The 14814-nt window shown below is 44.5% G+C and overlaps 1 protein-coding gene across 2 annotated transcripts in view; it reads left to right on the top strand.

The window, feature by feature from the left end:
• igsf21a (immunoglobin superfamily, member 21a) overlaps positions 1 to 14814 on the top strand; it is a 148542-nt gene that overhangs the window by 111251 nt on the left and 22477 nt on the right. For both annotated transcript variants that reach the window (XM_019879522.1, XM_019879523.1), the window contains exon 5: positions 4829 to 4944. In XM_019879522.1, the coding sequence (XP_019735081.1) occupies positions 4829 to 4944 (116 nt within the window). The remainder of the gene's footprint in view (positions 1 to 4828; positions 4945 to 14814) is intronic.

Genomic DNA, 14814 nt, shown 5'->3' on the forward strand with positions numbered 1-14814 from the left:
GTGGACTGGAGGCCAAAGTTTTCCTACCAGGGGACGTTGGGAGTGTTTCTCGCCAGTCCAGCTGTCTCTGGGGCTTTAAATCCTTTAATTATGAGGTCGGAGCAAGTGCTCTCGGTGGAGCAATAAATGTTCTCTTGTTCTGCACATTCCCCAATCCCATTTGCCACGTCCTTCCCCACCCGGCGCCCCCGCCCTCTCTTTTCATGCCGATTGATGTCGGGGTGAACGACGGGAGGGACGAAGAAGAGGAGGTGAAACGAGTCATGGAAGGGCGTGATTGTGATGGATGCGAGGGGCTCGGCAAAAGGAAGGCGGCGGCGCGCGCAGGCGTCAAGTGTCCCACGGAGCCGTTTGAAAGCCGACAGTGGCTCAAATGCTACAAACTGTCAACGTCAAATGTTCACGTTTGCGCCCCAAACTGGGCACACAGGTGCAGAGGATTCCCTTGACGCGACGTTGCGGGTAATCGACAGCGACGCGCGGCCAAAAACGGTTCCTGGCACGCGTCTTCCGAAAGTAAGACGATCATGACAAAGAGCAAGTTGGCCCAGGTGTGTCCATGAACAAGATGCAGATAAGATAGAGCGGCCGCTTTGTTCTTTTAATGACCTCGTCCCCACAGTAGCAGTCAGTCCTGCGCCATAGAACGCTAAATAGTGAGACGGATATCAACGAGTTGGTTTCCATTCCGTTTAGGATCAAGAGAAGCCGCTTTCTGCTGAGATGCCGTTCTCGAGTGGATTGCCCACATTTTTGGCCGTCCGCAGCTTTGTTGTTTTCACAGGTTTGCTTCACAGCAGCCATTTTGACATTGCAAAGCAATTTGGGACATGCAGTTAGCAGCAAGAAAAACAAACAAACAAACGAGAGCGATGGTTTTGAATGAGGGTTTCATGACTGTATTATGGTTCAAATCAAGGTTTCGGGTTATGACTTTGAAGGCAAGATTAAGTTCGGTTTCAAGACAGGCGGGCCTGGCAGGCGACTGGTTAGCATGTCTGCCTCACAGTACAGAGGTGTAGGGTTCGATTCCAGCTCCGGGCTTCCTGTGTGGAGTCGGCATATTCTCCCCATGCCTGCGTGGGTTTTCTCCGGGTGCACCGGTTTCCTCCCACATTCCAAAAACATGCAAGGCAGGCTGATTGAACGCTCTAAATTGTCCCTTGGTGTGAGCGTGAGCGCGAATGGTTGTTCGTCTCTGTGTGCCCTATGAATGGCTGGCAACCGGTTCAGGGTGTCCCCCGCCTACTGCCCGGAGACGGCTGGGATAGGCTCCGGCACGCCTGGGACTCTTGTGAAGCTAAGCGGATTAGAAAATGCACGGATGAATGGTTTTCAGACAGCAATTCTGGCTTGGAACCTGCATCTGAGATCCAAACTAGGGTGTCAACCAGGGTTACATTCGTGGCAATGATCTCCATCTCTTGACAAGTGAAAGAATACCTGCAGCCTTGTCATTTGTCTGAAGGGGACATGCAATACAATATACGTTGAATGTACCCCGAAGGACAAAAATGAAGTCGTTGCTGTATTTTTTTTTTTCCGAAGGGAAAGGTCTTTTGCAGTGACATTTTCACAGAGAGATTTGAATAAATTCCATTTTGAAGCCAACAGAGAGGACAAATGAATGTCACATCCACACACAAGAGCTCACCTGACGCGCGTCAGTCAATATGATTAATAATTCCCGGCAAAATAGCAAAAGCGAACGCGATCGGAATTCCAGCCGAGATGGTTCCGCCTCGGCGCCGCCAGCCTCTTTCATTATGTAAGGAGGAGAAGGCGAGACGCCCGAGTTAGAATTTTCAAATCGGTGCTTCCATCTTTTGCGTCTTTAAAGAAAGCTGTGGATTGATATTTTTTTTTTTTCCCAAAAAGTTTCTCTGCCTTTGAAATGTTCCTTTCTCGGAGAAGTTTTCATTCTGTTGTGCACACCAGGCCGAACATTTTTGTTGCGTTTTGACTCGAGTGCGCAACCTGCCGAGAAATGGACCGCAGCTGAAGTCAGCAAACGGGCAAGTTGGACAGCTGAAGGAGGGACGCGCACGAGCGTGGCGAAGCTTTTTTTTTTTTTTTTTTTTTTTAATTCTGCCGGCGCTCGTCGGCTTCACGTGGCGGGAAACAAGAGTGTGCCACGATCAATTATTTATCCCCGCAGTTTGTGCAGCGAGAAGTCAAGAGCGCTGATTGTAGAGGCTCGCTGGCAAAGGTACTTGTCAGGGGATTAGGAACGCTTATCCGGCTGGCGAAGGCTTTGATTTGAGAGTTATTGTTGTTATTATTAATATGTGAATATTCAATTCAAGAGGAAAGTCCTCCCTCGACATGATGAGATGGTTTTTGAAGAGCCAAATGTATCACAATGTGAGCTCATGCGTTCAATGGATGGATGTCAGAAATCTCGGATGACTTCAAAATAGGAAATTAAGTCTGGTTTTGGGACTCAAAGTAGGGCTTCACTTTTAAACGTTGGGGGTGCAAGTCCTCGGTTATGATTTTAAACAAGGCTTTAGGTTTCAAACCGAGGTTTTCAGCCACGGTTATGAGTTTCAACAACGGCGATGGCTTCAAAGGAGTCTTTCAAGCCTATGGTAAGGCTTTCAAAATTGGATTCCGAGACAAGGTGAAGGTCTCGGAGTGGTGTTTTAATTCTGGTTTCAGGTTTTAAAGTAAGTTTCAAACCAGTCTCAAGCGTTCATTCCTGGGTTTTGGTTTTCAATCAGGGTGGAGCTCTCAAAATAGGGTTTCAAAGCTATTGTTAGGTTTTCAAGCCAGTGTTAGGGTTTGCTTTGAAACGAGGCAGAGGGTTTCAAGCCATGGCAAAGGTTTCAGAACAGGAGTTTAATCCAAAATTTCAAGTTTGGGTTTTAAGAGAGGGTTTCAAGGAAAGACAGCTTTATTTGTCTCGCATATTCCACACACAAGCTAACTCAATGTGCTTCACATAATTCAAAGGCCACCATTTAAAGGCATTTACAAACGCAAAAAGTTCAAGACGCTTAAAAGCAAAGTAAAGAAAAAAATTTTAAAAAGCAGTATACAAAAATTACAAATGGGGCAAGAACAAGATTTTGGAAAAAATTATGATAGAAATAGACGTGGAAAAAAAAACATTTTGAATCTGGATGTAAAAGCATACACGACTGGGGCTGACGTCACTTTTATTGATTTTTTATTCCACTTGTGTGCAGCGTCACAGCTGCTTCACCATGTTTGCTTTGAACCTTCACCAACAGAGTCTGCAGACCTCAGAGCCTGACTGTTTTTTTTTATTCAAGCCAGTGATGAGGGTTCGAACCAATGACTCGGGTTTCAAAGTAAAGTTTCCAGCCATGTTTTTGACTTCAAAGTAGATCTTTAATCCAGGGTTAGGTTTTTCAAAATGGCTTTCAAAGACGGTGTCTTTTAAGCCCGTGTTGTGGCTTCAATTCAGTCTGGGTTCGGGTTCGTCAAGAAAAGGTAGGGTTTCAAGCAAAGGAGCCGGTGTTGCATCTCTCTTTGCGTTAGGTATATTTTGTTGGCCGCTTTGCAACGACTCTTGCGCTGCGCCAGGTTGTCAGCAAGCTAATGGAGTGTCCGAAGGTTAATTTACAAGCATATGAATGCCATCAATAGGCAATTAAGAGGTGCGCCAGCATGGCGGCGTGCGGCCCAGCGGCGAAATCCCCACCCTGACTTTAATCAATTCATTGCTCTGACATGGCTCTTTAAGAGCGCCTGATAGATTTACACATTAAAGCCGCCGCGCTGACCTTTCTTGTTATCCCGCGGCGCCGCGACAGCCGCCCGATGGTCGTTTCTGACGAGAAAGCCGCAGACCCCGAGTCGCTTCATCTTTCGCCCCAAATTTCCCCTCGTAGCGATTGGACTTCTGGTGTAAAACAGGAAGCTGACATGAGGGTCTCCAGATGAGCTCGCGCGCCAGACCAGGAAGCAAGTCGAAAGTCGGAAGCGTGAATTCAAGGGTTTGGCTTTCAGATTAGGGTGTCAAGCCACTGTTGGGGTTTCAGGTTTAGTGTTTAGTGTTTCAAACATGGTACGGTTTGGCTGTAAATCAGGCTTGAAACCTGGGTTAGGGTTTCAAATGTGTGAGGTCTTGAAATTAGTCATTTGAAAGTAGTGCTTGAAGTCAGGCTTTGAGTTTCAAACATGGGTTAAGGTTTCAAATTGGGGCTTCAAGCCATAGTTGGCGTTTCAAGGGAGTGTTTCAAGTCATGTAAGGGTTTGAAGGAAGGGTTTCAAATCAAAGTTAGGGTTTCACATGATCCACTGAGTGGGTGAAGGGGAAAAACAAAAAGCTTTCATCAAAGCTGAAGAATGCTTTTTTTGTTGACTGCCCCGTCGCCTCTCGAACCTCCGCGCAAACCAACTCTCAGCCCTTGACTGTCAGATGATATTTTCCCGGAATCAGCCGCCGTATTGTCGATGAAATATTCATGTTGCCATTTAAGGCGCCTGGGCCGAATGCTTGTTGAAAATATGATTTTCTTTGCTGCCTCGGGACGATTTCTATTCATTCGTCGCTCCTCTCTAAACGCCGTCTTATCTTGCTCACGGGTTTTGGCTTAGCGACTCAAAGTAGAGTTCCAAGACAATGTCAGGGTTCCAAGTTAGGATTTCCAATTGGGGCTACGGTCTCCAATTCAGGTTTCAAGCCAGGGTTAAGGTTGAAAGTGAAGGTTTTCAAACGAGGTTATTGACGATTTTCATGTTCGGCCTTCACTGAGGCCCTTTATTTATTTATTTGTTTGTTTGTTTATGTATTTATTGCCACCTCATGAAAGGTGCCGTGTGAGTGACGGAGCCGCTTGTGTTTGTGTTCCATCAGCCCCTCCAAACAACATCTCCGTGGTGGCCGAGAACACGCCGGCGCCGTTCAGTCGATACCAAGCCCAGAACTTCACGCTGGTCTGCACCGCCAAGGGAGGAAAGCCAGCGCCCTCGGTAGGTGAACCTCAAGCTCCATGTCGAGCACGGGCATATTCAATAAACGCTTCCCTTCATCATTTCGCCGAGAGGAAACGGAAGGAAAAGCATTCACGTGCTACGCTGACTTCTAAAAAGGGATTGAGTGGCGGTCTCGTTGCCATGGCAACCCGCCCAAATTCCATGTGAGTGGATGAGAAGCATCTGCCTGCAAACCTGTGAGAAAGCTAAAATATTTGCTGTCTGGTGACGCGATGCTTTTTCTGCTTTCAAGTCACGATGAGGGTTTCAATTTAAGGGTTTGAAATCCAAGTTTCAAGCCAGAGTCGGCAACGCAAGGTTGGGGTTTCAAATAAAGGCGCACATCACACGTTAAGATTTCGAAATTGGGGTTCAACTTTCAAAGTAGGCTCACCATCCAATGTTAAGGTTTGAAGTCTGGGTCTGTTTTCAAAGAAGGCGTTCAAGTCTGGGATAGGGAATCAAATTGAATTTGGAGTTCAAAGTCGGATTTTGGGCCTCAAACTCGGATTAGGGTTTCAAGTCTGGTGTATGCCTGTGCTAGTGTTACACATTAGGGTTTCTCGTCAGTGTTAAGGTTTCGGGTGAGGCTTTTGCATTTGGGTTTCAAGTCAGGGTTTGAGTGTCAAATTATGCTTCAGGATTAATCTTTCAGGGTTAGGGGTTTAAATTCGGATTTCGAATTGCAGTTATTGATTTCAGAATTGTGGTTTGAAATCAGGTGACGCAAAGTTGATCATCTCCTATATCATCATCATCATCATCATCATCATCATGGTCCATGATGAGCTGTACAAACGTGTCAGGCCGGTCCACCAGAGTTGGGGCGGCCTTGGAGTTGGAGAGCCCCACCCCACCATCCACGACCACCCTCACCACGCCATTCCCAACACCCCCCCCCCTGGCCCCACCCCACCAGCTGGGTCATTAATCAGCGTCCACACGCGCCCATGCTAATGCACTCCCTCGCCGCAGCACACGCGTCTCCAGCAATTGCAAGCACGGTGAGAGGTGAACACAAGGTGAATGTGATTTCCGTCCCGGTGGGGAACCTTACCGCACCCCCCGCCCCACAAAGACTTTTAAAGCTCCACTATTGATTTGGACGGGGGACTTGGCAAGCTGTGACGCACGTAGCTGAGTTTTTAAAAAAAAGTGGAAATCACAATGCTTGATTTCAGCCATCCAGCATGCGCACTTTCCATGCATTGCTGGTCAAAATTGTTCCTTTCTGTGTGTCCCTTGGCTGGGCAACCGGTTCAGGGTGTCCCCCGCCGACTGCCCAAAGACGGCTGGGATAGGCTCCAGCACCCCCCGCGACCCTCGTGAGGATAAAGCGGTTCGGAAAATGAATGAATGAATGAGCTTTTTTTTTTTTAATCCAGACGGAGCAACTGCTGTTGTTGGCGAACAACGTGCAGAAGTAGGAGGAGATATCAGCTCTTTGCTGATTGAACAAGAAGCCCTTCGAGTTGCCGTCGAAACAACACCACATGTCACCATTTTCTGCCTTTCCAAGCAATTGTGCGTTCAGCGTACTTCGAAAGTGTGCGTGCGCGCCCACGCGTCAGGAGGGCGGATAATAAACAGCGTGCGCTGCAACTTTGCAAAAGTCATCCAACTTCCTCTCGTGCTTTTGTCAAAAAGCTAATCAGCCAGACGTGTTGTTCACTCCGGCGGATGGAACGCGCGCATGCGCGCACGCACGCGCGCACTCCTCAACTCCTCATCGCCTTTTATTTCCTCCCGTGAGATGCAGCGAGTCCTTCACACACAGGTGTTCTCACTCGTGGCGCCTGATTAAACCTCTTCTCGCGATTCTGTGTGTGCGCGCGTGTGCGTTTGTGTGACATCTCATCCATGTTTGACTTGGAATGGCGCCTCAAGTCGAGCCTTTTTTTCATAAAGGGAAAGTGAGTTTAAAAACTTCATATATGCTATTTAGAAAGTGATGTTATTCGCGACAGTGTATTTGGTGGTGACGACAATGAAGAATTTAACGATTCCACCCCATGATCAAAATTGTGTCACGGCCCAATTCTTTATCGCTTCTCGTGTCGATTCTCATTGGGCGAGGGAATAAAAAATAATGCAAACGAGTTTGTTTGCTTTCATGTTTTATCAACCATCATGTATAAAATGTAACCCTGTTGGATTGACTCAGCATTATTTTGTGGTTGCAGGAAATAGAATCATCTGGTTTCACATCTTTTTTTTTTTTTTCTCAGGAGACGATACGTCTCCTCATAAAATGTAACTGAATGATTTTCAATTTGTGTAAAATTGAGGCAATTTCAACACACCATTTTTTTTTTTCCTAATACATACCGTACTCCAAATCTGTAATGGGGGAAGACGGGGGATCAATGTCAATGACTTCCTTCTCAAAATATGTCAAGAGACCAAAAATAAAAAATAAAAATAAACATAGTTGCCACCTCCAAGATATTATTGGATTACCTTCGAAAATTGCCCAGTTATTGGTCCATGTTTGGAGATTTTTAAGACCACAAATAAACGACCCCCACCACCACCAGGCGATAGCAACTCAACAAATTATTCGCAGCAGAATGTGTTACCTGACATAAATGCTGACGTCCTCAAATATACCCGTAATGGATTTATAAACCGTTTTTACACTTCAAAACCAGTTTACGTCATTTGACTTTCTCTATTGTGCCTTTCAGAGTTTAGGGCAGACAAATGTTACGCGGAGGATGTCACGTATCTTATTTGAGACAAAAATGTTATGTTATTTTGTTTGATTTCACGTGTAAGCTTTGTTTGTGTGACAAAAGAGCTCGTTCGCCTTCCCACGAAAAGGATCCCTTGTTGCTAGGCGATCATCCCTTTCAAATCTAATTACAGAACACTTGGGAGTCAGTTTGATAAAAGTCCCGTTTCAACGTGTATATTAGTATTTTCCATTAATGCCTCCTTCAAACGCCACAAAACTATTTTTGCACCCCGGATGCGTGTCGACTGGGCTATCAGATCCAAAATAAATTAATCAATAGAAATTGCTTCGCCGTGACCAGAGAGAGCTTGAGGTGCCGTGGGAATTAAAAGCCGGCCGGGTGTGTTCATATTTCGAGACGCGTTGCCATGAAGATGATGATGATGATGATGAAGAAGGCACTAATGGCCTCCCTGTGTCACTCATTAGCGCATTCTCAGCGCACAAAGTGTGCGCTGATTGGAAAACGAGGGCCGATAATGGCGCTCGTTAATATGAAAGAAAGCTGATGAAGTTGATCACGAGGAGCCTTTTTGATGTTTGGAGGGCTACCTCCACCCTCAGAGTTTAGCAGCCACTGCTTCCATGGTATTATCTGCAGTGCGGGACGGCGTAATTGTCTTGCGTGTCTGGTGGGTTGTCCCCGTCGCGCTTTTTGGGCACCCGAGTCCGTGTCTTTGCTTTGAGGTAATAAGGAGTCCTGATCCGATACCTTGGCAACACATTAAGAAAAAAGGAGCATGCATCTAAAATGTCTCAAATGAATATAGAAGTCTTCGTACAGACATGTAGCCTACATACATAAATGCTGAGATATGTTATATGTTTTTATACGTACAACAACTCAACCTTAAAATGTTATATGGTTCCATTTCAGACATTTTTTGGGGGTGGTGATTGTTTTTCGTCCTCAAACTCTCTGTGGAATTTTAGAATACGATACATATCAATGTGCAGGATGCTAAAAAATACACGTCATTTTAAAGTGAAGTCGCTTGGATGGGTGACGATTGCTAACCTGTCTGTCGCTCTCGCAGCTCTTTGACGATGTGAGGCCACCTTACACTACAAACAGGCTTCGGCTGTTTTGTAATTGTCGTTTGTTTTTTTTCTGAGTGTTTTCAGATCCTCCGTCATCCTTTGAACGGTTTCCTAATACAATTTACCTTCTGCTGCAGCAGACAGCCAACGTAAGATTTTGTCCTGTAAGATTAAACCATTACTGTTCCATTTGACAAGCATATATAGCTTTGAATTATTGACCTTTCAAAATGTATGAAATCATACAAACAAAAGTTTTTGCACCGATCCTCTGATCCACAAAAAAAAACAAAACAAAATCACGTGACCGCAGTTCTGGGATTTACTATGGAGAGGCACGTCACAAAGGCTCTCCTACTTATCATGCCTCATTATCGCCTCTTTTCAGGTGGCACTGGGAGACAGTTCACCATCTCGCGCTGCAGAAAAAAAACAAATAAATGTTGCAGGGATGCCTGCTTTGAGTATTAGAGGTAGAAAAATAGTGCAGCCACCATCATCCCTTGACCGCAAGCCTTCTGAGAAGCCCGCTTTCCGCAGTCAAATAATTATCATGCAAGACAAGGCACCAACACCCGCTGCAGAAAATGCCGTCGGAACTGAGGCTGCCGTAGCAGCCTATAAAGGGAGACAAACTCACGGCGTGTCCACTATCGTCGCCGTTTGAGAGGCGCGCCTGGCATGAGCTTAATATCTGCTGACTGTTACGTACAAGTACAAACAGTTGAACATGTTCACAGGCGGTGTCGTTGCATGACAACGCCGGCATGGACCCGCTGATAGCGGCCGCATGCCGCGGCGAAACGAGACGATGGTGGAGGTTGATAACGGTGACAATAAACATGATAGACAGCGCAGCAGCCCGGCCGGCTGTTCTGGGCCTTCTCCTCGATGGGACGTTTCAATAACGGTGAAAGAAAAATCATTCCGAGAGGCATCCCTCACAGTTTATTAACATCACCCCGGAGTTATTATATCCAGCGCGTTCACACGTCACCGTTGCTCTCGTTTAGTGAAAACAAATGGAGATTCTTTAGTTTCGTTTCAAATCATGAAGAAGTGAGCAGGACTAAATTCGCCGTACGAGCAAACTTATCGTTTTGTTTTGAGTAGTTCCAAACGAGTCTTTTGTGTTATCAATTTCTCAATGAAATGTAAAACTGACATGAAACTTGGACCAAGTACTGGCCAAGTGTTTGGGAATGTTGACGGTCAGGTCCCATTGTAGCCTTGCTCCTATTACAAACAAAGGTCTTCTAAGCTAAATAATGTTGACACCCCAAAGAGTATTGTGAAGAACCCTGCTTTCGTTAAATATTTGGGAAAAAAATGCCAAGCACCGTATTTTCCGCACTATAAGGCGCTTCGGAGTACAAGGCGCACCTTCAATGAATGGCTCATTTTAAAACGGTTTTCATATTTCGGGCGCAGCGCATTATAAGGCACATAGAATAGACGCTACAAGACTGGTTGTGGTTGCGTTATGCATCCACTAGATGGAGCTTTGCCAAAGGGAACACAACACAATACAATATAGCTTTATTTATATGGAGCTTTCACAACCGCTGCAGCTGTCACAAAGTGCTTACAGAACATTTGAAATACTGCATCCAGGAAATCAGATTATTGATCCATATACAGTATAAGGTACGTTGGATTATAAAGAGCACTCTTCGCTTTTGAGAAAATGGAATGTTTTTAGGTGCACCTTATAGTGCGGAAAATACGGTACGCTATGAGATGAGGTTTCAAAAGAGTAAAAAATAAATAAATCACACCCTTCTCTCTCTGCGATCAAACACTGTGAGTGTGTCTATTGTATGCTCTAAAAATGTACACAGCTCAACTGTCAATCAAATACCAGTCCTATGAACTGGAAAGATGATGACACTTGATAGAACTACGTTTGAGCCGTAAAAATATATACTGTACTTATATATACTTATACTATATACATCTATACCATACTTATACTATATACATATAAGCCTAAATCCACACTGCAACAATGAGGCACTCTACAGGAGGCAAGCCCCTGTCCAAATGCCGGCTGTCATGTTGGACTTCTAAAGTTTTTTTTTTTTTAATTTTGTTTTGTTTGTTTGTTTGTTTGTTTTTACCTCACACTACTCCCTTATCTCTGTGATGTGCATAAAAGTACAGGCAACAATGAGGCACTCCATTGGCGTCAAACCTACCCCCCCTCCCCAATAAAATAAAAAATAATCACCCATCCTGCCTCCCACGGCAGCAGGTAGGGAAGTGGGCTATGTTTGTTATCTCCAATCTTCTATTTTCAGCAGCAAATTAATGAGACGCGCGTGGTTGTTTGCGGCATTTCTTTTTGTTTTTCTCATGACAAATTGCATTCTGAATGTCGGAAAATCACGCAAGGGGCACAGCGATGTGCCCGTGTCACTGTGGGAAATGTACTGTTTATTTTTTGACACGTATCACAGTGAGCGACATTCTCTGGCAGCTTCATAATCACTTGAGGAAAATTAATCAGTGTTTGCGCTCCCATTTGAAGACACTTCAGTCTTTTTTTTTTTTTTCGGTGTTGTTGTTATCAACGCCCTGTCAAATCAAGCTACATATTTGGAAAATTACATTTTAACGGCTCAAAGGAATAAACACAAAGTGTACAGGTCATTAGATGGACTTGGAATGATGTCAATATTTAAAAAACACAGTATGGTGCTGTTGCCTCATTTTCTCAGGAACATTAGGTCCCCCCCACCCCCCACTAACCATCTGTTTTATTACCCATTTCTCAAGTCGCCCTTTTTTTTCCAATGAATGAAATTAGCATTTTACGACGCGTCCAACAAGCATATTCAAAAGCTGTTTTCTTCAACGTGTATGTACTTGTATCATCTTAAAAACTCCCACCCACTGGTCGGCTGTCATAAGAATCCCAATCAGAATAGCTCAGACTAAGCTCCTGTAAGGGGAGCACAAGGTATGTATTTGGGAATAAAAACTCAGTGGGGTGGGGAAAGTACCATGTTGGGAACAAGTTTGAATAAGAAAAGGTCTTTCACTTACAATGACTGACCAGTGGATGGCAGTAGCATATGTCTGACATTTGGATTTCTTGCGGGTCGAAGAAAATAGCTTTTGATAGCTATCCCCTCCAATGTCAGTGACGGACTGACGATGCCCACCTCTGCCAGTTTCCCCGATGACTACTGCGGCCACAATCACAAAGTGAATCGTCGTCACGGTTGACGATTGTATGAGCGGTCCTCCACAAGTTTGAGGACTCTTTCGTTAGCATTCTGTTTTGACATGTCGGTGAGCCCCAAATGCCACACAATCAAATGCAATTGTGCACTCTTGAAAAGGAATATCGCCCCTGTGATTCAGACGAAGCGTGGGGGAAAAAAAAAAAATCAATGATAGAAACAAACACAGCATCTGCCTTCCCTAAACAAAATAAGTCACGTGGAGTGCATTTGACGCATTGTGATATATGTCTATTTCAGTCTGCACTAGCAGCATTTTCATCTGTGTGATCTCCTGCTCCTAAATAAAAAAAAAAATTAAAAAGGAGGGGTGTGGGGCGGAACTGCAGGGGCAACGAAAACACCAGAAAATAGTCTCTCACCTCCATTTCAAAGCTGTCAATCCTCCTATTCCCTTTCATCAGCGAGCAAGAGAGAGTATTTAGGGAGAACTTTGAGAAATGCTGTTGAAAAATGAAAGAAAAGTAGAATACATTCTGCTCAATTTGTTCCCATTTCCAATTGGAACGAACCTTTATGGACAATCCCGGCAATGTTTTGAGCACCGTTTTTATAAAGTGGGACCTTGACAGACACACCACCGCTCTCTGGTGGCAATGAATGCCACAACATTTGACATGTGAGTACATTGAGTTTCCAGGCAGTCATTGAATGAATTCAACTCAATGGTCAAGCTACCAATGCTTTTTTTTTGGGGGGTCATTTGTATGGTCATATATGTCTAAAAATACTTTTGAAAATTCCCTCCTGGGTGAGTGAAGGCCTAAATTTGAAACAATACTATCACACGAGCCAAAAGCAGAAGCTTGTTATAACTCCCACTCTGCTAACAGCACATCTCACTGATCTCCCGCGTGGCTCATCTAATGTGTTTGAGGCTTTTTCCCATAATGCCTTGTTGACAAATCCATTTCCATTTGGGCCTCCACACGGTAGGTCTCCTTGTAGAGACCTACCGTGTGTATTTGGTAAATAGCTTGCATAAACTTGCTTCAAGCTGTTTCTTGACACTCCCTGTGAAAAAATGTTCACTGTTAAAAGTAACACAAAATTGCTGTATATTTCATCCAACACAAAAATCTGTTTTATTAATGCTACCACATTGGAAGGTAACGCCCACTCCATCATGGGGGTTACCTTCCAGACCACCACCGCAATAAATTAAATCCATGATATAGAAAGAACAATATGTGTTCTCCAAATAAATCCCATCCTTCCCCAAATAGCAAACTTATCTCACTCGCAATAATCATGCTCAAAAATGTACATTATAAAATCAACCTCGAGCCGTTGCTTTCCGTTGGCGTAAGAAGCAGGATTAAAGAGGATATGACATTATCATCTTCAGCGATCACCAAGATGAACTAAAATATGTGAAACTGAGCACGGTAGTGTGCCGCCATTTTGCGGTCATCAATGGAATTATACTCAAAATACACAAGAGGCAAATCAATTGTGTCATATACAAAAAGATTTGACGACAATACTCACATGCATGTTTTCTTTCTTCTCTGCAAAAAATGCATGCTTACCTCAGATACGTCACAATCCTCCTGGGGTCTTACGATCAAATCCATGTGTATGCATGTATCACACTGCGCTCTGGAGGCCAAGGTGCACGCAACAGAAAAAGCACAGACACTTTTCCGGAGCCGTGTGGTGACATTTCAAAATAAATATCTACCTGGAAACTTGACTGCAAAATGATGCTTTGCAAAATTGTTAAGAGGATGGATGAAGCATAGCACTTTCAAAACGTGTGATTTGATCAAACAACTGGAGAAATTCAGATCGAGACATCACTCGGAGAGACCACAACTGCTCGAGAAGACAACCCACGGCAGGACTGGGGTCTTAATAAAGCCTGGTAAAGTGCAGAAAATGTCAAAAAGCTTTGTGAAAATGTCCGCTATTCGAAGTGCCAGACGGTGGTGCCTTGATGTATTTGTTCCGTGACCACCCTGGCAACTCAAAGCACTCCTATCTTCTATATTCTTTCCCTATTGAAATAAATCCGCAGTCGAATACAATCATGCAGACACAAATAAAGATGACTCTTTCGATGGCTGTAAGTGACTCGGTGGTGCAAAAACTGTCTACATGTGTTGTTGCACTGTTTGCGCTTGAATATCCATTTCTTAAATAGTGATAGCACCGCCACTTAGATCTTTAGCGTGTATCTTAAGGCAGGGGTCCCCAACCGCCGGGCCGCGGACCGGTACCGGTCCGCAGGGCATTTGGTACCGGGCCGCACAGAAAGAACTTGCCTTTTTTCCGTTTTATTAATTTCGGAATGCGAACTGTTTTATTTTGAAAAATTACCGGATTCTCTGTTACATCCGTCTGTGTCACGCTTGACTCACGTCAAGGCACACTTCTCGGTCAGGTGACCGATGACGCTCATAAACAAAACGCTGAAGCCCGCAAAATGAGTAAAAGAGCTGCTTGGAGATCGCAAATGACGGCGGCCTTAAAAGTACGTTCGAAACAACTGGATCAAAGTTATGGCTGAATACTCTGAGATCGCCACAATAGCACTGTTGCTATTTCCGGCATCCTACCTGTGTGAGGTGTGGAGTTTCTGCAGCAACGGCGACTAAAACAAAATTACGAAGTAGACTCGACATAAACCACACACTTAAGGTGTCATTACCCCGAGATGGGACTGTCTGATTGCAGAAAATCAAGCTCGGGACTGTGGTGAGTCGTCATTTTCATGCACTTTGAATTTGCGTTGTATCGTATTTTGAAGGCATTAAACATTACCACAGCGATAAGAGTGTTGCGACCAGATTAGACGCTCCTTGTGTTTATTATTATATTTCGAAAACACCACAGTTT

The sequence above is a fragment of the Hippocampus comes genome, unplaced genomic scaffold (assembly GCF_001891065.2).
Source record: "Hippocampus comes isolate QL1 unplaced genomic scaffold, H_comes_QL1_v1.1 scaffold44, whole genome shotgun sequence".
NCBI classification, from domain to species: Eukaryota; Metazoa; Chordata; class Actinopteri; order Syngnathiformes; family Syngnathidae; genus Hippocampus; species Hippocampus comes.